The 23,035-nt window shown below is 44.8% G+C and overlaps 1 protein-coding gene across 1 annotated transcript in view; it reads right to left on the reverse strand.

Moving 5' to 3' along the window:
- The window catches only part of LOC124649236, a 20,346-nt gene extending 4,002 nt beyond the window's left edge, over positions 1-16,344 (reverse strand). Inside the window, exons 1-2 of the mRNA XM_047188891.1 lie at positions 16,171-16,344; positions 14,230-14,432 (exon numbers count right to left, since the gene is read on the reverse strand). Of these exons, the coding sequence (XP_047044847.1) occupies positions 14,230-14,432; positions 16,171-16,344 (377 nt within the window). The remainder of the gene's footprint in view (positions 1-14,229; positions 14,433-16,170) is intronic.
- Positions 16,345-23,035: the final 6,691 nt, after the last annotated feature.

The raw sequence follows: 23,035 nt of genomic DNA on the forward strand, positions 1-23,035 counted from the left end.
CGGGGAGGAAGAGGTCAAAGATATCCCTCTCATGCAACCTGCAACCACAAAGCAAGAAGTCTCTTGTGTCCCCAACACACCTAATAGGTGCACTAGTTCGGCGAAGAGATAGTGAAATACAGGTGGTATGAATAAGCAGTAGCAACGGCAACGGCACCAGAAAAGTGCTTTGCCCAGGACGAGTAAACAAGCGGTAGTAACGCAGCAGTAGTAACGCAGCAGTAGTAACGCGATAAAACAGATAAACAAGCAGCGATAGCGATATTTAGGAACAAGGCCTAGGGAATAGACTTTCACTAGTGGACACTCTCAACTTTGATCACATAACAGAATAGATAAATGCATACTCTACACTCGTTGTTGGATGATGAACACATTGCGTAGGATTACACGAACCCTCAATGCCGGAGTTAACAAGCTCCACAATAATGCTCATATTTTAGTAACCTTTAGTGTAAGATAGATCAAAAGACTAAACCAAGTACTAACATAGCATGCACACTGTCACCTTCATGCATATGTAGTAGGAATAGATCACATCAATATTATCATAGCAATAGTTAACTTCGCAATCTACAAGAGATCATGATCATAGCATAAACCAAGTACTAACACGGTGCACACACTTGTCACCTTTGCACACGTGCGGGAGGAATAAAACTACTTTAATAACATTGCTAGAGTAGCACATAGATAAATTGTGATACAAACACATTGCAATCATAAAGAGATATAAATAAGCACCTCACTATGCCATTCAACGGTGAATAAGTATTCTGTGAAATATAGCCTAAGAGACCCACACGGTGCACACACTTGTCACCTTTACACACGTGGGACAAGGAGTCTCCGGAGATCACATAAGTAAAATTCACTTGACTAGCATAGTGACATCTAGATTACAAGCATCATCATATGAATCTCAATCATGTAAGGCAGCTCATGAGATTATTGTATTGAAGTACATAGGAGAGAGATGAACCATTTCGAAAAAAAGGAGATAGATGAACCACAGAGCTACCAGTACAGCCCCGAGCCTCGATGGAGAACTACTCCCTCCTCATGGGAGCAGCAGCGGTGATGAAGATGGCGGTGGAGATGGCAGCGGTGTCGATGGAGAAGCCTTCCGGGGGCACTTCCCCGCTCCGGCAGGGTGCCGGAACAGAGACTCCTGTCCCCCAGATCTTGGCTTTGCGATGGCGGCGGCTCTGGAAGGTTTTCCGTATCGTGGTTCTTCGCCTCAGGGTTTTCTCGACGGAGGCTTTAAATAGGCGGAAGGGCAGCGTCAGAGGGTCGAAGAGGCGGAGGCACCATAGGCTGGCGCGGCCGGGGCCCGAGCCGCGCCACCCTATCATCTGGGGCCCACAGGGCCCCCTCCGCGGCTCTCGGGTGTTCTGGATGCTTCCGGTGAAAATAGGAACACGGGTCTTGATTTCGTCCGATTCCGAGAATATTTCGTTACTAGGATTTACGAAACCAAAAACAGCGAGAAAACAGAAGCGGCTCTTCGGCATCTTGTTAATAGGTTAGTTCCGAGAAAATGCACGAATATGACATAAAGTGTGCATAAAACATGTAGGTATCATCAATAATATGGCATGGAACATAAGAAATTATCGATACGTCGGAGACGTATCAAGCATCCCCAAGCTTAGTTACTGCTCGTCCCGAGCAGGTAAAACGATAACAAAGATAATTTCTGAAGTGACATGCCATCATAACCTTGATCATACTATTTGTAAACATATGTAATGAATGCAGCGATCAAAACAATGGTAATGACATGAGTAAACAAGTGAATCATAAAGCAAAGACTTTTCATGAATAGTACTTCAAGACAAGTATTAATAAGGCTTGCATAAGAGTTAACTCATAAAGCAATAAATCAAAGTAAAGGTATTGAAGCAACACAAAGGAAGATTAAGTTTCAGCGGTTGCTTTCAACTTGTAACATGTATATCTCATGGATAATTGTCAACATAGAGTAATATAACAAGTACAATATGCAAGTATGTAGGAATCAATGCACAGTTCACACAAGTGTTTGCTTCTTGAGGTGGAGAGAGATAGGTGAAGCTGACTCAACATAAAAGTAAAGAGAATGGTCCTTCAAAGAGGAAAGCATCGATTGCTATATTTGTGCTAGAGCTTTTATTTTGAAAACATGAAACAATTTTGTCAACGGTAGTAATAAAGCATATGAGTTATGAAAGTTATATCTTACAAGTTGCAAGTCTCATGCATAGTATACTAATAGTGCCCGCACCTTGTCCTAATTAGCTTGGACTACCGGATCTTTGCAATGCACATGTTTTAACCAAGTGTCACAATGGGGTACCTCCATGCCGCCTGTACAAAGGTCTAAGGAGAAAGCTCGCATTTTGGATTTCTCGCTTTTGATTATTCTCAACTTAGACATCCATACGGGACAACATGGACAACGAGATAATGGACTCCTCTTTAATGCATAAGCAGGTGGCAACAATTATTATTCTCATATGAGATTGAGGATATATGTCCAAAACTGAAACTTCCACCATGATTCATGGCTTTAGTTAGCGGCCCAATGTTCTTCTCTAACAATATGCACGCTCCAACCATAAAGGTGGTAGATCTCTCTTACTTCAGACAAGACGGACATGCATAGCAACTCACATGATATTCAACAAAGAATAGTTGATGGCGTCCCCGAAACATGGTTATCGCACAACAAGCAACTTAATAAGAGATAAAGTGCATAAGTACATATTCAATACCACAATAGTTTTTAAGCTATTTGTCCCATGAGCTATATATTGCAAAGGTGAATGATGGAATTTTAAAGGTAGCACTCAAGCAATTTACTTTGGAATGGCGGATAAATACCATGTAGTAGGTAGGTATGGTGGACACAAATGGCATAGTGGTTGGCTCAAGTATTTTGGATGCATGAGAAGTATTCCCTTTCGATACAAGGTTTAGGCTAGCAAGGTTATTTGAAACAAACACAAGGATGAACGGTGCAGCAAAACTCACATAAAAGACATATTGTAAACATTATAAGATTCTACACCGTCTTCCTTGTTGTTCAAACTCAATACTAGATATTATCTAGACTCTAGAGAACCAAATATGCAAACCAAATTAGCAAGCTCTAAGTGTTTCTTCATTAATGGGTGCAAAGTATATGATGCAAGAGCTTAAACATGAGCACAACAATTGCCAAGTATCAAATTATCCAAGACATTTTAGAGTTACTACATGTAGCATTTTCCAATTCCAACCATATAACAATTTAACGAAGAAGAAACTTCGCCATGAATACTATGAGTAGAGCCTAAGGACATACGTGTCCATATGCTACAGCGGAGCGTGTCTCTCTCCCACAAAGTGAATGCAAGGATCCATTTTATTCAAACAAAACAAAAAACAAAAACAAACCGACGCTCCAAGCAAAGTGCATAAGATGTGACGGAATAAAAATATAGTTTCGGGGGAGGAACTCGATAATGTTGTCGATGAAGAAGGGGATGCCTTGGGCATCCCCAATCTTAGACGCTTGAGTCTTCTTAGAATATGCAGGGGTGAACCACCGGGGCATCCCCAAGCTTAGAGCTTTCACTCTCCTTGATCATATTGCATCATACTCCTCTCTTGATCCTTGAAAACTTCCTCCACACCAAACTCGAAACAACTCATTAGAGGGTTAGTGCACAATAAAAATTCACATGTTCCGAGGTGACACAATCATTCTTAACACTTCTGGACATTGCATAAAGCTACTGGACATTAATGGATCAAAGAAATTCATCCAACATAGCAAAAGAGGCAATGCGAAATAAAAGGCAGAATCTGTCAAAACAGAACAGTCCGTAAAGATGGATTTTATTAGGCCACCAGACTTGCTCAAATGAAAATGCTCAAATTGAATGAAAGTTGCGTACATATATGAGGATCATGCACGTAAATTGGCTTAATTTTATGAGTTACCTACAGAGAGGTAGACCCAGATTCGTGACAGCAAAGAAATCTGGAACTGCGCAGTAATCCAAATCTAGTACTTACTTTACTATCAAAGACTTTACTTGGCACAACAAAACTCAAAACTAAGATAAGGAGAGGGTGCTACAGTAGTAAACAACTTCCAAGACTCAAATATAAAACAAAGTACTGTAGCAAAATAACACATGGGTTATCTCCCAAGAAGTTCTTTCTTTATAGCCATTAAGATGGGCTCAGCGGTTTTTATGATGCACTCGCAAGAAATAGTATTTGAAGCAAAAGAGAGCATCAAGAGGAAAATTCAAAACACATTTAAGTCTAACATGCTTCCTATGCATAGGAATCTTGTAAATAAACAAGTTCATGAAGAGCAAAGTGACAAGCATAGGAAGATAAAACAAGTGTAGCTTCAAAAATTTCAGCACATAGAGAGGTATTTTAGTAACATGAAAATTTCTACAACCATATTTTCCTCTCTCATAATAACTTTCAGTAGCATCATGAGAAAACTCAACAATATAACTATCACATAAAGCATTCTTATCATGAGTCTCATGCATAAAATTATTACTCTCCACATAAGCATAATCAATTTTATTAGTTGTAGTGGGAGCAAATTCAAAATACTAGCTATCATTATTATTCTCATCAAGTGTAGGAGGCAAGGTATCATCAAAGAAAATTTTCTCCTCAATGCTTGGGGGACTAAAAAGATCATGAAAACCAGCTTCCCCAAGCTTAGAACTTTCTACATTATTATCAACAATGGTGTTCAAAGCGTTCATACTAATATTACTACCAGCATGCAAATAAGATTCCATAGGTTTTTAAATTTTTGCATCAAACAATCCATGTTTTAAATCAGGAAATAGAATAAGAAGCTCATTGTTGTCCATTATGCCAAACTAGTGTAAACAAGAAACAAAAAGATGCAATTGCAGGATCTAAAGGAAATAGCTTCGAGCACAAACACAATGGCGCCAAAAAGTACCGTTACACTGGAACCGGAGTATGAGTGCCTTTTACCTTTCCTCCCCGGCAACGGCGCCGGAAAAGTGCTTGATGTCTACGGGAGCTTCTATTCTTGTAGACAGTGTTGGGCCTCCAAGAGCAGAGGTTTGTAGAACAGCAGCAAGTTTCCCTTAAGTGGATCACCCAAGGTTTATCGAACTCAGGGAGGAAGAGGTCAAAGATATCCCTCTCATGCAACCATCGCAACCACAAAGCAAGAAGTCTCTTGTGTCCCCAACACACCTAATAGGTGCACTAGTTCGGCGAAGAGATAGTGAAATACAGGTGGTATGAATAAGCAGTAGCAACGGCAACGGCACCGGAAAAGTGCTTTGCCCGGGACGGTAAACAAGCGAGTAGTAACGCAGCAGTAGTAACGCAGCGGTAGTAACGCGAGTAAAACAGTAAACAAGCAGCGATAGCAGTATTTAGGAACAAGGCCTAGGGAATAGACTTTCACTAGTGGACACTCTCAACTTTGATCACATAACAGAATAGATAAATGCATACTCTACACTCTTGTTGGATGATGAACATATTGCGTAGGATTACACGAACCCTCAATGCCGGAGTTAACAAGCTCCACAATAATGCTCATATTTTAGTAACCTTTAGTGTAAGATAGATCAAAAGACTAAACCAAGTACTAACATAGCATGCACATTGTCACCTTCATGCATATGTAGTAGGAATAGATCACATCAATATTATCATAGCAATAGTTAACTTCGCAATCTACAAGAGATCATGATCATAGCATAAACCAAGTACTAACACGGTGCACACACTGTCACCTTTGCACACGTGCAGGAGGAATAAAACTACTTTAATAACATTGCTAGAGTAGCACATAGATAAATTGTGATAAAAACACATTGAAATCATAAAGAGATATAAATAAGCACCTCACTATGCCATTCAACAGTGAATAAGTATTCTGTGAAATATAGCCTAAGAGACCCACACGGTGCACACACTGTCACCTTTACACACGTGGGACAAGGAGTCTCCGGAGATCACATAAGTAAAATTCACTTGACTAGCATAGTGACATCTAGATTACAAGCATCATCATATGAATCTCAATCATGTAAGGCAGCTCATGAGATTATTGTATTGAAGTACATAGGAGAGAGATGAACCACATAGCTACCGGTACAGCCCGGAGCCTCGATGGAGAACTACTCCCTCCTCATGGGAGCAGCAGCGGTGATGAAGATGGCGGTGGAGATGGCAGCGGTGTCGATGGAGAAGCCTTCCGGGGGCACTTCCCCGCTCCGGCAGGGTGCCGGAACAGAGACTCCTGTCCCCCAGATCTTGGCTTTGCGATGGCGGCGGCTCTGGAAGGTTTTCCGTATCGTGGTTCTTCGCCTCAGGGTTTTCTCGAAGGAGGCTTTAAATAGGCGGAAGGGCAGCGTCAGAGGGTCGAAGAGGCGGCGGCACCATAGGCTGGCGCGGCCAGGGCCCAGGCCGCGCCACCCTATCATCTGGGGCCCACGGGGCCCCCCTCTGGCGGCTCTCGGGTGTTCTGGATGCTTCCGGTGAAAATAGGAACCTGGGTCTTGATTTCGTCCGATTCCGAGAATATTTCGTTACTAGGATTTACGAAACCAAAAACAGCAGAACAACAGAACGGCTCTTCGGCATCTTGTTAATAGGTTAGTTCCAGAAAATGCACGAATATGACATAAAGTGTGCATAAAACATGTAGGTATCATCAATAATATGGCATGGAACATAAGAAATTATCGATACGTCGGAGACGTATCAATAGATCAGGGCAAAACACGTGAAGAGAATTATTATTAGTGAAGGTTAATTAATTGGGGCTGGGAACCCCATTGCCAGCTCTTTTTGCAAAATTATTGGATAAGCGGATGAAGCCACTAGTCCATTGGTGAGAGTCTGTCAAGAGTAAATGACAAGGTTGAAAGATAAAACACCACATACTTCCTCATGAGCTATAAAACATTAACACAAATTGAGAAGCATTTTGAAGGTTTAAAGGTAGCACATGAAGTATTTACTTGGAATGGCAGGAAATACCACATAGTAGATAGATATGGTGGACACAAATGGCATAGGTTTTGGCTCAAGGTTTTGGATGCACGAGAAGCATTCCCTCTCAGTACAAGGCTTTGGCTAGCAAGGTTGTTTGAAGCAAACACAAGTATGAACCGGTACAGCAAAACTTACATAAGAACATATTGCAAGCATTATAAAACTCTACACTGTCTTCCTTGTTGCTCAAACACTTCTACCAGAAAATATCTAGACCTTAGAGAGACCAATCATGCAAACCAGTTTCAACAAGCTCTACGGTATTTCTCCACTAATAGGTTTAAACTACATGATGCAAGAGAAACATGATCTACTTGAGAGCTCAAACCAATTGCCAAGTATCAAATTATCCAAGACAATATGAAGCATTTTCTTTTTCCAACCAAATATCAATAAGTGCAATAGCTTCCAACTTTTATCATTGAACATTAAAAGTAAAACGAAGAACACAAGTGTTCATATGAAAAAGCGGAGCGTGTATCTCTCCCACACAAGGATTGCTAGGATCCGAATTTAGTCAAACATAAACAAAAAATAAAAACACACAGACGCTCCAAGTAAAGCACATAAGATGTGACCGAATAAAAATATAGTTTCAAGAGAAGGGACCTGATAAGTTGTCGATGAAGAAGGGGATGCCTTCAGCATCCCCAAGCTTAGATGCTTGAGTCTTCTTGAAATATGCAGGGATGAACCACGGGGGCATCCCCAAGCTTAGACTCTTCACTCTTCTTGATCATAGTATATCATCCTCCTCCCTTGACCCTTGAAAACTTCCTCCACACCAAACTCGAAACAAACTCATTAGAGGGTTAGTGCATAATCAAAAACTCACATGTTCAGAGGTGACACAATCATTCTTAACACTTATGGACATTGCCCAAAGCTACTGGAAGGTAATGGAACAAAGAAATCCATCCAACACAGCGAAAGAGGCAATACGAAATAAAAGGCAGAATCTGTCAAAACAGAACAGTCCGTAAAGACGAATTTTATTGAGCCACCAGACTTGCTCAAATGAAAATGCTCAAATTGAATGAAAGTTGCGTACATATCTGAGGATCACTCACGTAAATTGGCATAATTTTCTGAGTTACCTACAGAGAATTAGGCCCAGATTCGTGACAGGAAGAAATCTGTTTCTGCGCAGTAATCCAAATCTAGTATGAACCTTACTATCAAAGACTTTACTTGGCACAACAATGCAATAAAAATAAGATAAGGAGAGGTTGCTACAGTAGTAACAACTTCCAAGACACAAATACAAAATAAAAGTACTGTAGCAAAATAAACACATGGGTTATCTCCCAAGATGTTCTTTCTTTATAGCCATTAAGATGGGCTCAGCAGTTTTAATGTGCACTCGCAAGAAATTAGAGTTGAAGAAAAAGAGAGCATCAAAAAGCAAATTCAAAACACATTTAAGTCTAACCCACTTCCTATGCATAGGAATCTTGTACACAAATAAATTCATGAAGAACAAAGTGATAAGCATAAGAAGATAAAACAAGAGTAACTTCAAAATTTTCAGCATATAGAGAGGTGTTCTAGTACCTTGCAAATTTCTACAACCATATTTTCCTCTCTCATAATAATTTTCAGTAGCTTCATGAACAAACTCAACAATATAACTATCACATACAGCATGCTTTTCATGATCCATAAACACATAATTTTTATCAAGCTCAAAAATAGTGCGATTAAAACTTTCAAACACACTTTTATCAATAATATAACAAGATGGTTGATCAATCTCAAGAGATATGGGACTCATAGATAATGTCAAGAACTCTCCAATCCCATTTTCAATAGTAGTACAATTAATATTATCAAGTAACATAGGACCATCATCAAGAGCTTTATCATAAACATTTGCCAAGCAAAACTCTTTAGTACCATGCATATCGACATTAGGCACAAACAAAGAATTATCATAAGATTTATCAAAATAGCATGGATTATCATAGATAACAGGAGCATAATTATTCTCACAAGTTTTACTCATAGGGAATATTTCAAGAGAATCCACAGGAACATAACATTCAACCTCTTTCGGTAAGCATGGAGGACAATCAAATAGTGTAAGAGATAAAGAGTTACTCTCATTAGAAGGTTGGCATGGGTAGCTAATCCATTCTTCCTCCTTTTGTTCATCACTCTCCTCCTCTTTTTCATCCAATGAGCTTTCGGGTTCATCAATTTCCTCCTCTTTTTCATCCAATGAGCTTTCAGGTTCATCAATTTCTTCTTCCACAGGTCCCTGCAAATGGTGAGTGCATTCTTGTGCATTAATGAGTCTCTCTTTATAATCAATGATATAAGGATTATCAGTGTAACTTTCATTGCAAAAATTAAGGATAGAAGAGACATAATCTTTAAGGTCCTTACAAACAACACAAGTTTCATAATTTTTAACCATGAAGGATTCTATCTCGGAGGCTCCCATAAATATGACAAATTGTTCTACCTCTTCAAACCCAAAATGAATATAGCTATTCCGATTATAGTTCTTAATTAAAAATTCCTCACTAAAGCCACATTGAAATTTAAGATGTTTAGTGTCCTGTTGAGAGCAACAGTTTATATCATGGCGTTTAAGCAAGATTTTAGCAATTGTATTCAATTTTTCTATCACAGCACTCATCACTTTTCCCGCTCTTGATTCTCTATAATTATTATAATATTCTATAAGCTCCAAGTAGGTTATGGGTTCTCCCATAACAGCAGTTTTTAATTTTTAGGTTTTTCAAATTTTTATGGATTTTTGGGTATATGAGAAAAGTAAAACAAGACAAAAAGAAACTAGACAAAAGTAAACTAAGAAAAATAAAACAAGACAGAAATAAACTAAGCACAAAGAAACTAGGCAAAAGTAAACTAAGCAAAACAAAGTAAAACAAAATAAAAACAGAGAGAGAGGTAGAGTGTACTCCCCAGGTGAACTTATGAGTAGAGCTATGCCTCCCCGGCAACGGCGCTAGAAAACGGTCTTGATAACCCACAAGTATAGGGGATCGCGGCAGTCTTCGAGGGAAGTAAAACCCAAATTTATTGATTCGACACAAGGGAGGTAAAGAATACTTATAAGCCTTAACAAGCTGAGTTGTCAATTCAGCTGCACTGGAAAAGCACTAGTAACGGGGGTGATGTGAAAGTAGCAATGATATGAGAGCAAGTAGTAACGAGTAACACAGCAGCGAGTAATAGTAATATGAGAGCAATGGCACCGAGAAAATAGTTGATACTACTTCCAATGACATGTAGAACGAGTATATGATGATGAAAGATGGACCGGGGTTCCCGGCTATCTACACTAGTGGCAACTCTCCAATAACAAGTGTTGGGTGAACAAATTACGGTCGGGCAATTGATAGGATTGAAATAGCATTAAGACAGAATATCAAGATCATTAATCATGTAGGCATGTTTTCCAATTATAGTCGTACGTGCTCGCAATGAGAAACTTGCACAACATCTTTTGTCCTACCAGCCGGTGGCAGCCGGGCCTCAAGGGAATCTACTGGATATTAAGGTACTCGTTTTAATAGAGCACCGGAGCAAAGCATTAACACTCCGTGAAAACATGTGATCCTCACATCACCGCCATCCCCTCCGGTTGTCTCGATTTCTGTCACTTCGGGGCCTTTGGTTCCGGACAGTGACATGTGCATACAACTTGTAGATACAATCTAAGCAATAAGTATAGAGCTCAAATCTAAGATCATGCCACTCGGGCCCTAGTGACAAGCATTAAGCATAACAAGATTGCAGCAACAATAACTTCACAAACTTTGTAGATAGACAATCATAACGTAACAATCCATCGGATCCCGACAAACACAACACCGATTACATCAGATGAATCTCAATCATGTAAGGCAGCTCATGAGATCATTGTATTGAAGTACATGGGGAGAGAATACCACCTAGCTACAGCTAGAACCCGTAGTCCATGGGGGAACTACTCACGGAGCATGATGGAGGCGGTGGCGTTGATGGAGATGGCTTCCGGGGGCACTTCCACGTCCCGGCAGGGTGCCGGAACAGAGACTTCTGTCCCCCGAATTGGAGTTTCGCGATGGTGGCGGTGCCCCTGGAGTCTTTCTGGAGTTTCGTCAAAAGGTCTCGAGTTTTTAGGTCGAAAGGGCTTATATAGGCGAAGAGGCGGCGCAGGAGGGGCAACAGGGTGCCCTCCCCATAGGCCGGCGCGGCCAAGGGCTGGCCCGCGCGGCCCTATGGTGTGGGGGCCCCAGGCCTCCCCTCTGACTCCCCTCCGGTGTCCTGGTCCATCTCGGTGAATTATGATGTTTGGTCTTCGTTTCGTCGAATTCCGAGAATATTGCCCGAACAGCCTTTCTCGGAACCAAAAACAGCAGAAAACGAGGACTGGCACTGTGGCATCTTATTAATAGGTTAGTTCCGGAAAACGCATAAAATCATCATAAAGTGCAAGCAAAACATGTAAGTATTGTCATAAAACAAGCATGGAACATCAGAAATTATGGATACGTTGGAGACGTATCAATGTCCATGTTAGCGCGGAGGAACTCGACGAGCGCGTCTTCCTATTTGGGATCCATGCTGGCTCCGACCGAGGCCTGTTTAGAACTATCTCCTTCCTTGAAGTCGATTTTCTTGGTCTCTATCGCGTCCTTGAACGAGGTTTTCTGTTCGGAGATCTGCTTCTTGGTGGTGTGCATCTCTTTTGGATCCACCGCGGCCTTGTAGCCTTGCAGCTCCTCTCTAGATATCACGGATTTGCGAAGGCGGCTTCGCCTAACTCGCACTCGTGAGCTTTCTTGTATTATCCGGATATGGTAATCATGCCATTGGGACCCGGAATCTTGAGCTTGTTGTAGATGTAGCACGCTCTTGCGTGAAACTTGTGGTAGGTGGGCCTGCTGAAGATGACGTGGTAGGAGCTCTTGAAGGGCACGACCTCGAACGTGATCATCTCTTCGTGGAAATTGTTAACATCGCCGAAGGCCACGGGAAGTCTGATGCTGCCAAGGGAATTCGCCTTTTTACCCGGAACCACACCATGAAATTCAGTGGTGCTATGTTTGAGCTATTCCTTGGTAAGGTTCATCCTCTCCAGAGTCTGCAGGTACATGATGTTCAAGCTGGCTCCGCCATCCATAAGGCACTTGGAGAAATCATACCCATCGATGCGGCGACTTACAACCAAGGCATAGCACCCTTTCGGAATGATGGTAGGATGATCCTGCCTATCAAACGTACACGGAGTTTTCGACCACCTGACATACTGCGGCATAGCCAGAACTGTGGCGTTCAGGATCCGGAGAGCTGATTTGCTGGGGCGGACTGTTGGAGTTCCGAGGAAGGTGTGATATGCACCCGCAGTCTTTTTGACGAAGGGGTTGGACTTGTTAGCTGCGGGTCCTTCCTTGGCATCCGGCGAAGCGTCGTCCTCATCCATCGCCTCAGAACTATCTTCCTCCTTGTCCTTTTTTTCCCTTGCCACCTTTGCCGCGTGGGCGGTGCTTGCGGGCTCGCTTGTATCTTGCTTCCGGGTCAGTTTTGAGGTCATTGACCCACTTGCAGTTGCGATTGGTGTGAGAGGACTTGCCGGTAGCCGGATCAATGTGGGCTACGCAAGGCATGTCTCTGTACTCTTCATACGTTTGGGGAGCGCGGGTTCCGGCAGCGGTGACCTCGTCACCACGCTGCTGGCCCCTGCCGGCTCCGCCTCCGCGGCCGCGGACTCTTCCACCTCCTTGGCCTCCTCGCCGGAAGGCCATGGCGATCAAGTTGGATCCTCCGCTTCTTTGGTCATCAGGGGGATTTTTCTGCTTGGTGCCGCTGCTGCTGCCGTTGTCACGGTTCTTCTTTTGCTGATGCAGAGGTATGGCTGTGGCTGTGAGATCTCCGCCTGCGTCGTCGGCGGCGGCGGTGTGATCGCTGGTGATGGTGATCATGTCATCCAAAGTCAGCTTGTTGGCATTGACCAAGCAAGTGAGCTGGTGCCGCAGCAGTCCTTCCCGCTGCAATCGACCTATGAAGGCGTGCATGGCTGTGCGATTATCAATGTTCTCGCACTCGTTCCTGGTTGCTAACCACTGGGTGAGGAAGCTCCTTGATGTTTCACCCTTCTTCTGGATACATGCATGTAGATCGCTTGTCGTGGCAGGTCTTTTGTAGGTGCCCCTGAAGTGCTTCTCGAAGGCGTTCTTCAGGTCGAACCAGCAAAAGATGGAGTTCTTCTCGAGGTCACTGAGCCAGATCCGGGCTGGACCTACAAGGTACAGCTGGAGCATGCGGCACTATGTTAGGGGTTCCTCCAGCGAAGGTTACTGCATTGTAGTAATCCTCCATCTAGGTATCCGGCCTTTCGCTGCCATCATAATGCTTCAGGTTTCCGAGTAGCTTGAGGTTCATCCTTGGCTATGGTTCCTCTCGAATCATCTTGCCAAAGCACTTTGGGCCGATGCAGTCAGATATGTATTCGTTGAGACGTTCCCGCGCGTCACGCGAGCCATTGCGGGGGGATTTTGAGCGCGAGCGAGATTGTCGGCCTCCGCCTCCACCTCCTCCTCCATCGCTAGGTGGTGGGGAGGGAGACCTGCGAGGGAGTCGGTTTGACCTCTTGCTTCCGCCTTCAGATTCTCCTATTTCTTTGCGATGCTGACTCCGGCTACGATGGCTGCCTTCACCATAGTGATGGTCGCCTTCATCGTTCCGGCTTCTGCGAGGCTCCGGGTCACGCTCCTGGTTCCGGCTACTACGAGGTTCCGGCGTACGCTCCCTGTTCCTGTTCCTCTGAGGGACCACGTTGTCGCGGATGTTGATTCCACCAGGTCCGTGAGGTCTGGCGTTTCCGGCTGGACTACGGCGGCGAGGAGGTGGAGGACGCGGGTACCCGTTGGGCAGAGGTGACGGATTCCGGTACTTTCCCTACCAGTGTACATCGCATCCTTTCCGTTCATCGGATCTGACGGAGGTGTCTTTGATGGTACAGGGATTGGATTTGGGTGTTCTCTGGTTCTCCTTCTGCGCTCGAAGGATCCGGTGCGCGATTTGTCGTCGCGGTGTTTGCTTCTGGAGGTGTCCTTTTGCGGAGTGGATATGCATAGATCTGGGTTAGATTCCAGCTTGCGTGAAGTGCCTGCCTTGCTCTACTGCTGTACCGCTGAAGCGACGAGCGTGCGGAGGTACTTGATGTCGATTTCCTCATTCTCCTTGTTCAGAAGCTCTGCAGCCTTCTGCATGTTCTCCTTTGAAGTTGTGAGCGACTGCTGATTAGAGGGAGTTACGAAGGTGATCTTGCGGGGGTTAATGGCCTCCCGCCGGATCTTGTCTGCTTCCTTGCGGGCGTCCTTTATCATGGACTCCCAATGCTCTCGAAGTTTTTTGGCCTTCTGCAAAGATTCAACAGGTTCACGCTCTCTTTGGAGGAAACCATCCATTACTTGTTGAGCTTCTTGCCTTTCTTCGAGCATTGCCGCTGTGGTGGTGGAAATTTTCTTGGCGGTAGCCAGCATCTCCTTTCTTGCAGCTTCTAGAGCTATCGGATCTGCGGCTTCCTCCGGAGTTATAGGCTTGTTGAGGACTTCTGTGTGAACTAGGGCTCCTATGCCTGCTTGCTCCACGAGTTCTTCCGGGGTCAGGTAATCCTTGTCCCCAGAAAAGTTGTCTTCTCCGGATTCCGATGCGGCACGGCGACGGGGTCGCGATGGCGGAGTATCCGAAGTGGACGCTTTCGGGAGTGCTACGCCGGTGGGAGTCTCTTCTTCGTCAGCGTCCTCGCCTAACCGAGTTATGGTCGCTAGGACCTGCTTAGGTGGGGCAGATTCCGCCTCAGCTTCCTCTTCACCCTCTAACTCCTTCAAAGCCTAGTTGAATTCCTCGGTGTTCATGGACGAAGCATCGTCGAAAGTTGGACTTAGGTTGCCCAAGATTGATTCTTCTACGTTTCCGGCATCCTCTTGCTGATCCGGTGCGCTGCTATCTCCGGTAGCCTCCTGCTGTTCCGGGGCGTCGCCGGTTCCGGCAGCCTCAACCTTCATGGGTCCTGCATCTTCCGGAGGAGGAGCGGTTCCAGCGGTATGTGCGAGGAAGTGCACGAAGTGACACCTTTGCTTCTCTAACACCTGGGAGACCCAGGCGGATCTGCATTGGTCTTCCACCGTTGTTTCCTGCTCAAGGGTGAATTGGGTGGGTTTTGAATTTTCCACATCTAAGGCGGAATCTTCCATAGGAAGCTCCAGCATATCAGATCGGATCTTCGCGACTGCGTCCTGCTCAGCGGCGGTCGCGTCAGCGTTACTTACCAGGGTGTTTCCGTCGGAATCGACGGTTTCGCCGATGAAGACGTGTATGCCGCCAACCGGGGCGATGGAGAGCTTGATGGGGTTGGTCCTAGCCGGAATCCAGCACTCGTCCTGCGGGACGATGGGAAAGTTCCCGGCGTAAAGAACACGCCTCATGGCGATGGATTCGTCGTAGCTTCCCATGGCGGAACCCTCCCGGTTCCGGCCTCCTGACGCCGCTGGCCCCACGGTGGGCGCCAACTGTCGTTGTCTAATCGACGGTGCCTCGGAGGAGGGATCCTCACGAGGGGGAGAAGAAGTAGGGGCCATAGGGCGGAGAGTCCTCGGGACGGTGGTACGCGATTTACCCAGCTTCGGAACACCTGCTCGAAGACAGGGCCTACTGCTGCTTGTCTGGAATTATCTGGGCGCTTTCGCGTTGTTACAATGAGTTGTGGTTGTGCCTCTAGGGCTCTCGGGATCCGGCTTATAAAGCCGCACGGATCTAGGGTTTACACGAAGAGTCCTAGCCGGAATACAAGTTGCCTAACTACGGTACAATATCTTGTTGTGTACGTCAAGGATCCGCCTTCCATCTATGTCGTGCAGGATCCGGATACCTTATGGGCCTCTACGGATCCGGCCCCCTTCGTAGGTCTGTTGGGATCCGGCTCCTCGCTCCTGAGATGGACTTCATCCTTCAGGATCTACAACAACTGGGCCGCCCGATGGGCCACATGCCACATCACCATCTGTGGGCCACCCGGGCTTGCCGGATCGAGACCACACCGTTGATATACCCATAAAGTATACCCACAACAGGTGGTGGCGGCGGTAGAGAGGCTACATGCTCCATCACCATGGCCGAATGCTGGACGACGTCCTCCAGCCCTGGCAAGGACCACTTGGCGTCCTCGTCGGCCATTGACGCGGCCGGGGTGGCGGCAGTGGCCACCTCCTCGTCGTAGTTGTCGGGGACGACTACATCTAGCTTCACAACGGCTGGAGGCACATCCTTCATCTCGTCGTTCTACTAGTCATCATCGTAGAAGACCTCGTCTTCATTGTCCTGGCGCAAGGCTTGTCGGTCCATCGGAGGAGGTGGAACATGGAGCCTCCCCTGTTCAGGTGCCACCCGTGTGGGAGGGAGACGTCGCGGTGGCGGAAGGGATCGCCCTGCACCCACGGCCGCTGCGCCTCCTGCAGCGGTAGTACCGCCTGTTGCGGCCCGATCGGTATGGAGGAAGAGCCTGTACCGCCACCTATGGACTGGCAAACAGGAGCGGCTACCACAAGAAGGATTGCAAAAATGACCCCCTTTGCTTTAGGTGTGCAAAGGATGGACATGAAGCTAAGGACTGCAAGAGGCCCCGGAGCCCTCAGTCGGAGGACGAGCTCCGTCGCGCCGAGATCGCTAGGCACGCGCGCCAGGAGCCCATGGGCATCCAGGATCCACGCCATCCTCGCCGTCAAGTTGGCGCACGCACGGGCGTTCCACGAACTCCTCCCCCGCCGCCTCCACCACCGCCTGCGCAGGCCTGGCCAGAACTCCCGCGGTCGTCGAGCCCCGTGGAACCTGTGGCACAACGCCGGAGGGTGGCGCCTGGTGGGTGCGAGGAGGTCCCTATGGGGCGTCACTCTGCGTTCTGCGTCGCTCCAGGAACATGCAAGATCTGGAACGGCGCCTGCAGCACGCCGTGGTTGCCTATGTTGGTGGAGACCGGCTGGCAATTACGTGCGCGCAGGTGGTGGACGCTCTGGAAGTGCAGCTTGGGATTCCGGCACATCGCTGCTCCGTCCATCGTTACCACCCGGAGGATTTCCTCATCATCCTCGCAACTGATGAGCTGAAGAACAGACTCACGTCAAGCCCGTCCATCCACCACGCGGGGTTCTCGATCTTCGTCAGGCCTTGGACGCGCCTGGCACAAGCCACCAAGGTGAACAATCGGCAGCATGTGCATCTCGTTTTGGAGGGCATTCCCCCCATGCTTGGGACAAGGAGACGGCTGAGGAGCTTTTGGGCACGTCCTGTGTTCTTGAAGACCTGGCGCCGGCGATGCGCGAAAGATCTGATCTGGCGCTGTTTAGGCTGTCGGCTTGGACGGACAACGCGGCGGCCATTCCGCCGGCGAGGACGTTGGTGATCCCGGAGCCGGAGGAGATTGATGAGGTGTTCTTGGAGCTAGCTCGCCACATCGGGGAAGAGGTCAGCACCCTACACTACAAGGTGCTCATCCACATAGATAGCGTCGAGGATGATCGTGGTGCTCCGTTCGACGCCCCGGACGGGCCTGGTGGCGACGGCTCGCGGTCGCCCAGGCTGGGCGGCGGCGGCCGACATCGTTGGTGGTTCCAGTGGCAGCGGGGCATTCCGGACCGCCGCGGAGGCGGCGACGCCAACACCACCGGCGCCAGGGAAGATAGGTGCACGTATAGGCATGCCCTTGTGGCACCGTCGGATTGGATGATCCCACCAATGGAGGGCCGGATGGCTAGCCACATGGCCTCGGCCGGACATGATGCTTCGCGGATCTTGGGGCATTCGCGTTCAAATTTGGCGGCGCCGACAAACCATGCAGACGCGGGTACATGAGCTTTTTTACAATCCCAAGGTGCTAGATAAAGTGTGGGTCAGGAAAGTGATACGTCTCCAACATATCTATAATTTCTGATGTTCCATGCTAGTTTTATGACAATACCTACATGTTTTGTTCACACTTTATATCGTTTTGATGCATTTTCCGGAACTAACCTATTAACGAGATGCCGAAGTGCCAGTTCCTGTTTTCTGCTGTTTTTGGTTTCAGAAATCCTACAAAGTAAATATTCTCGGAATTGGACAAAATCAACGCCCAGGGTCCTATTTTCCACGGAAGCTTCCAGAGAGCCAGAGAGGGACCAGAGGGGAGCCCTGGGGGCCCCACTCCACCTCGCGGCGCGGCCAAGGGGGGGCCCCTATGGTCTGGCTGCCCCAGGACTCCTCCGAGGCTGCCCTTCCACCTATATAAAGCCTCCGTCGCGAAAACCCTATGACAATAAGCCACGATACGAGAAAAGTTCCAGAGCCGCCGCCATCGCGAAGCCATGATTCGGGGGACAGAAGTCTCTGTTCCGGCACGCCGCCGGGACGGGGAATTGCCCCCGGAAGTCATCTCCATCGACACCACTGCCATCTTCATCGACGCTGCTGACTCCTATGATAAGGAGGGAGTAGTTCTTCCCCGAGGCTAAGGGCTGTACCGTAGCTATGTGGTTCATCTCTCTCTCCCATGTGATCTTTATGTGATCATGAGCTTTGTGATCTAGTTGAATATCATCTATGTGCTACTCTAGTGATGTTATTAAAGTAGTCTATTCCTCCTCCATGATGTAATGTTGACAGTGTGTGCATCATGTAGTACTTGGTATAAGCTATGATTATGATCTCTTCTAGATTATGGAGTTAACTATTACTATGATAGTATTGATGCGATCTATTCCCCCTTTCATAGCCTGACGGTGACAGTGTGCATGCTATGTTAGTACTCGGTATAATTGCAATGGTCTATTATGCACTCTAAGGTTACTTAAATATGAACACCGAATGTTGTGGAGCTTGTTAACTCCGGCTTGAGGGAGCTCTTGTAGCCCTACACAATGAATGGTGTTTGTCATCCAACAAGAGAGTGTAGAGAAAGTAGTATTTGTTTATTCAGTTATGTGATCAATGTTGAGAGTGTCCACTAGTGAAAGTATGATCCCTAGGCCTTGTTTCCAAATACCGCAAACATCGCTTGTTTATTGTTTTATCGCATCTTCACTTCCTGCAATATTACCACCATCTATACCACCTGTGTTTTACTATCTCTTCGTCGAACTAGTGCGCCTATACATCTGACAAGTGTATTAGGTGTGTTGGGGACACAAGAGACTTCTTGTATCGTGATTGCAGGGTTGCTTGAGAGGGATATCTTTGACCTTTACCTCCCTGAGTTCGATAAACCTTGGGTGATTCACTTAAGGGAAACTTGCTGCTGTTCTACAAACCTCTGGTCTTGGAGGCCCAACACTGTCTGCAGGAATAGAAGCGTGCGTAGACATCAAGCTATTTTCTGGCGCCGTTGCCGGGGAACTGAAGAAAAGTTACACCACAAAGACTTCTAACTCCCACGTCAACTACACGCCAGCAAAGCTATTTTCTGGCGCCGTTGCCGGGGAGGTAAGGTAAAAGGTATTCACATCCTCCGACTAGTAAGCTATTTCTTAGCACTGTTGCCCGTGTGTGAGTGCTCGAAGCTATTTCCTTTAGATCCTGCAATTGCATCTTTTTGTTTCTTGTTTTTATTTTTCACTAGTTAGGCATAATGGAAAACAACAGTGAGCTTTTTAATCTATTTCCTGAGTTAAGACATGAATTGTTTGATGCGAAAATTAAAAAACCTATGGAACCTTATTTGCATGATAGTAGCAATGTTATTAGTATGAACGCAATTACTGCTAGTGCTATGGAGAAGTCCAAGCTTGGGGAAGCTAGTTTTTGTGATCTTTTTAGCTTCCCATCTTTAGGGGAGAAAATTTGCTCTGATAATACTTTATCTCCCATATGCGATAACTCTAATAATGCTTGTGATATTTTAAATCCACCTACTGAAAGTTTTCCTTTCAAGATACCCATGAAAATTATTGAACTTGTTGTGAATAACCGCTATGAAGGGGATGGAACTGTTCATCCTGGAGAGCATTTACTGTTTTTGCATGAATTATGCGGGTTATTCAAGTGTGCAGGTATCTTTATGGATGAAGTTAGGAAGAAACTATTCTCTATATCTCTGTCTGGTAAAGCGGCGCATTGGTATAAATTGCTGAAGAATGGGGATTCTCTTGATTGGAAGGATATTGTGCCTCTATTTTACTCTAAATTCTATCCTCCAAGTGAAATTCACAAAGACCGGAACCGCATATATTATTTCTGGCCTCATGATGGAGAGAGTATTGCCCAAGCATGGGGAGATTGAAGTCTTTAATGCTCAAATGCCCCATTCATGAGCTTCCTGGTAATATCATCATTGATAATTTCTATGCAAGACTTTCTTTTCAAGATAAAACCTTACTGGATACTACTTGTTCTGGATCATTTACACGCAATGAAGAAGTGTTTAAAAGGGACCTTCTTGATCGGATTCAGGAGAATACTGAAGGATGGGAGAACAACAAAGGTAAAGAGTCAGGTATAAATTATGATTATGAATGCATTGAAACTTTTATGGATACTGATAAAATTCGAAATATAAGTGCTACTTATGGTGTTGACTCTCAAGTATCATGAACCTTTTAAAGACACTTGCATGAAGGATGAAACTGTTATTAATGATTGCAATAAACATGCCCAAACTTCTGAAAATACTATTTATTATAAGCATGTTAATTTTTGTGGAATGCATAGACCTTGTGGAATTAATCAAATCGAAGATGAATATTGTATCCATCATATGAATGAAAAAACTAGAAAGTGGTCTAGGGCCCTAGATGATCTTGGTGAAAAAGTTTGTGCCCTCTATCCTTATATTTGTGAACTTTGCCATAGAGTGGGTCATTTTAATTTTCAATGCTCCTCCAATGATAATTCGAACCCCATGAGTGCTGCAAATTTGTGTTGTGATGATGAAATTACTCCTAATCAGCATGATGAACTTACTTTATTTTTGTGGTGTGAAGAGTTATCAGGGAAAATCTCTTTGTTACATATGAGTGATCTTGATATTGATGACATCCTGCATGGGTGTGTTTCTTATTGCATTAATAATTGCCATGCAAATACTTACATACAGAATATTTTAGAAGATGACACTTTACCAAAATATGATAGGACCGCTGTGTGTTTTAAACTTATTAATGAAAAGGAGGAACCCTCCCAAGTTTCTTCTATTGTTTCTGGAAATAAAACAGGTTATGTGGAGAAGCTTCTCTTCAAGCCTCTTCCTCCTAAAGAAGGGAACAAGAAGAAGGGAACGAAGAAGAAGAAGAAGAAGAAGAGGGGGAATAAAAAGAAAGAGGTAACAGCATATCCCCGCGTGTATGAGATAACAATAGGTAACCGTAAGTATGTTGCTCCTAATGATTATTATGATAATGAATCTAAGTACAATGACCTTCCTATGCCCTTTACCTACATTAGTGATCATGATTTAGAAGAGCACACTACTTTTGATATTGAAAATCTCCGGGAAACTAATTCTGAAAATGATGATGTTAATAATTGCCATAATATTAGTATTATCCATGCTTCTTCCCATAATGATATAGAAAGCTCTAAGCTTGGGGATGAGGTGTTTGAAAATCCTTTTGCTACTGATGATTATATGTTTGATACATCTCCTTCTAGTAACAATGATGGTATGGTTACAGATGAACATACTGTGAAAGATAACTATTCTATTTCTTATGATGACACTATGCCTCCAATCTTTGATAATTATTATAAAGAATGCTATGACATAGGTTATAATTATCCTTATGAAACTTATCATAGTTATGATTGGATTGCCAAAAACAATTCCCTTAGTGTGCAACTTGTTTACCATGTTCAAATTCTTGATAATGATCCTGCTCCAATTACTATTAATGAGAAGAATTCTCCTTACGCCAAAATTAATGATACTTTTATGCATATGAACCATGATAAGAATGTTTTAAGTGATGGTTATATTGTGGATTTCATCAATGATGCTACTGAAAGTTATTATGAGAGAGGGAAACATGGTTATATGCATCTTAATAATATTAAGTTTCCCCTCTCTATGTTGAGAATCTTGAAGTTACTCGTGTTTTATCTTCCTATGCTTGTCACTTTGCTCCTCATGAATTTATTTGTGTACAAGATTCCTTCCCATAGGAAGTGGGTTAGGCTTAAATTTGTTTTATACTTGCTTTTTGATGTTCTCTTTTGCTTTAACTCTTATTTCTTGCGAGAGCATCATTAAAATTACTGAGCCCATCTTAATGGCTACAAAGAAAGCACTTCTTGGGAGATAACCCATGTTATTATTTTACTACAGAAATTTTGTTTTATATTTGAGTATTGGAAGTTGTTACTACTGTAGCAACTTCTCCTTATCTTTATTTTATTGCATTGTTGTGCCAAGTAAAGTCTTTGATAGTAAGGTTGATACTAGATTTGGATTACTGCGCATAAACAGATTTCTTGCTGTCACGAAATTTAGCAGCCCCTTCTGTAGGTAATTTAGAAAAATCTGCCAATTTACGTGCGTGATCCTCAGATATGTACGCAACTTTCATTCAATTTGAGATTTTTCATCTGAGCAAGTTAAGTGCCCCTGAAAAATTCGTCTTTACGGACTGTTCTGTTTTGACAGATTCTACCTTTTATTTCGCATTGCCTGTTTTGATATGTTTGATGGATTTCTTTGTTCCATTAACTTTCAGTAGCTTTGTGCAATGTCCAGAAGTGTTAAGAATTATTGTGTCACCTCTGAATATGTGAATTTTCGATTATGCACTAACCCTCTAATGAGTTTGTTTTGAGTTTGGTGTGGAGGAAGTTTTCAAGGGTCAAGAGAGGAGGATGATACAATATGATCAAGAAGAGTGAAAAGTCTAAGCTTGGGGATGCCCCCGTGGTTCATCCCCGCATATTTCAAGAAGACTCAAGCATCTAAGCTTGGGGATGCCCAAGGCATCCCCTTCTTCATCGACAACTTATCAGGTCACCT

This window comes from Lolium rigidum, chromosome 1 (genome assembly GCF_022539505.1).
Source record: "Lolium rigidum isolate FL_2022 chromosome 1, APGP_CSIRO_Lrig_0.1, whole genome shotgun sequence".
NCBI classification, from domain to species: Eukaryota; Viridiplantae; Streptophyta; class Magnoliopsida; order Poales; family Poaceae; genus Lolium; species Lolium rigidum.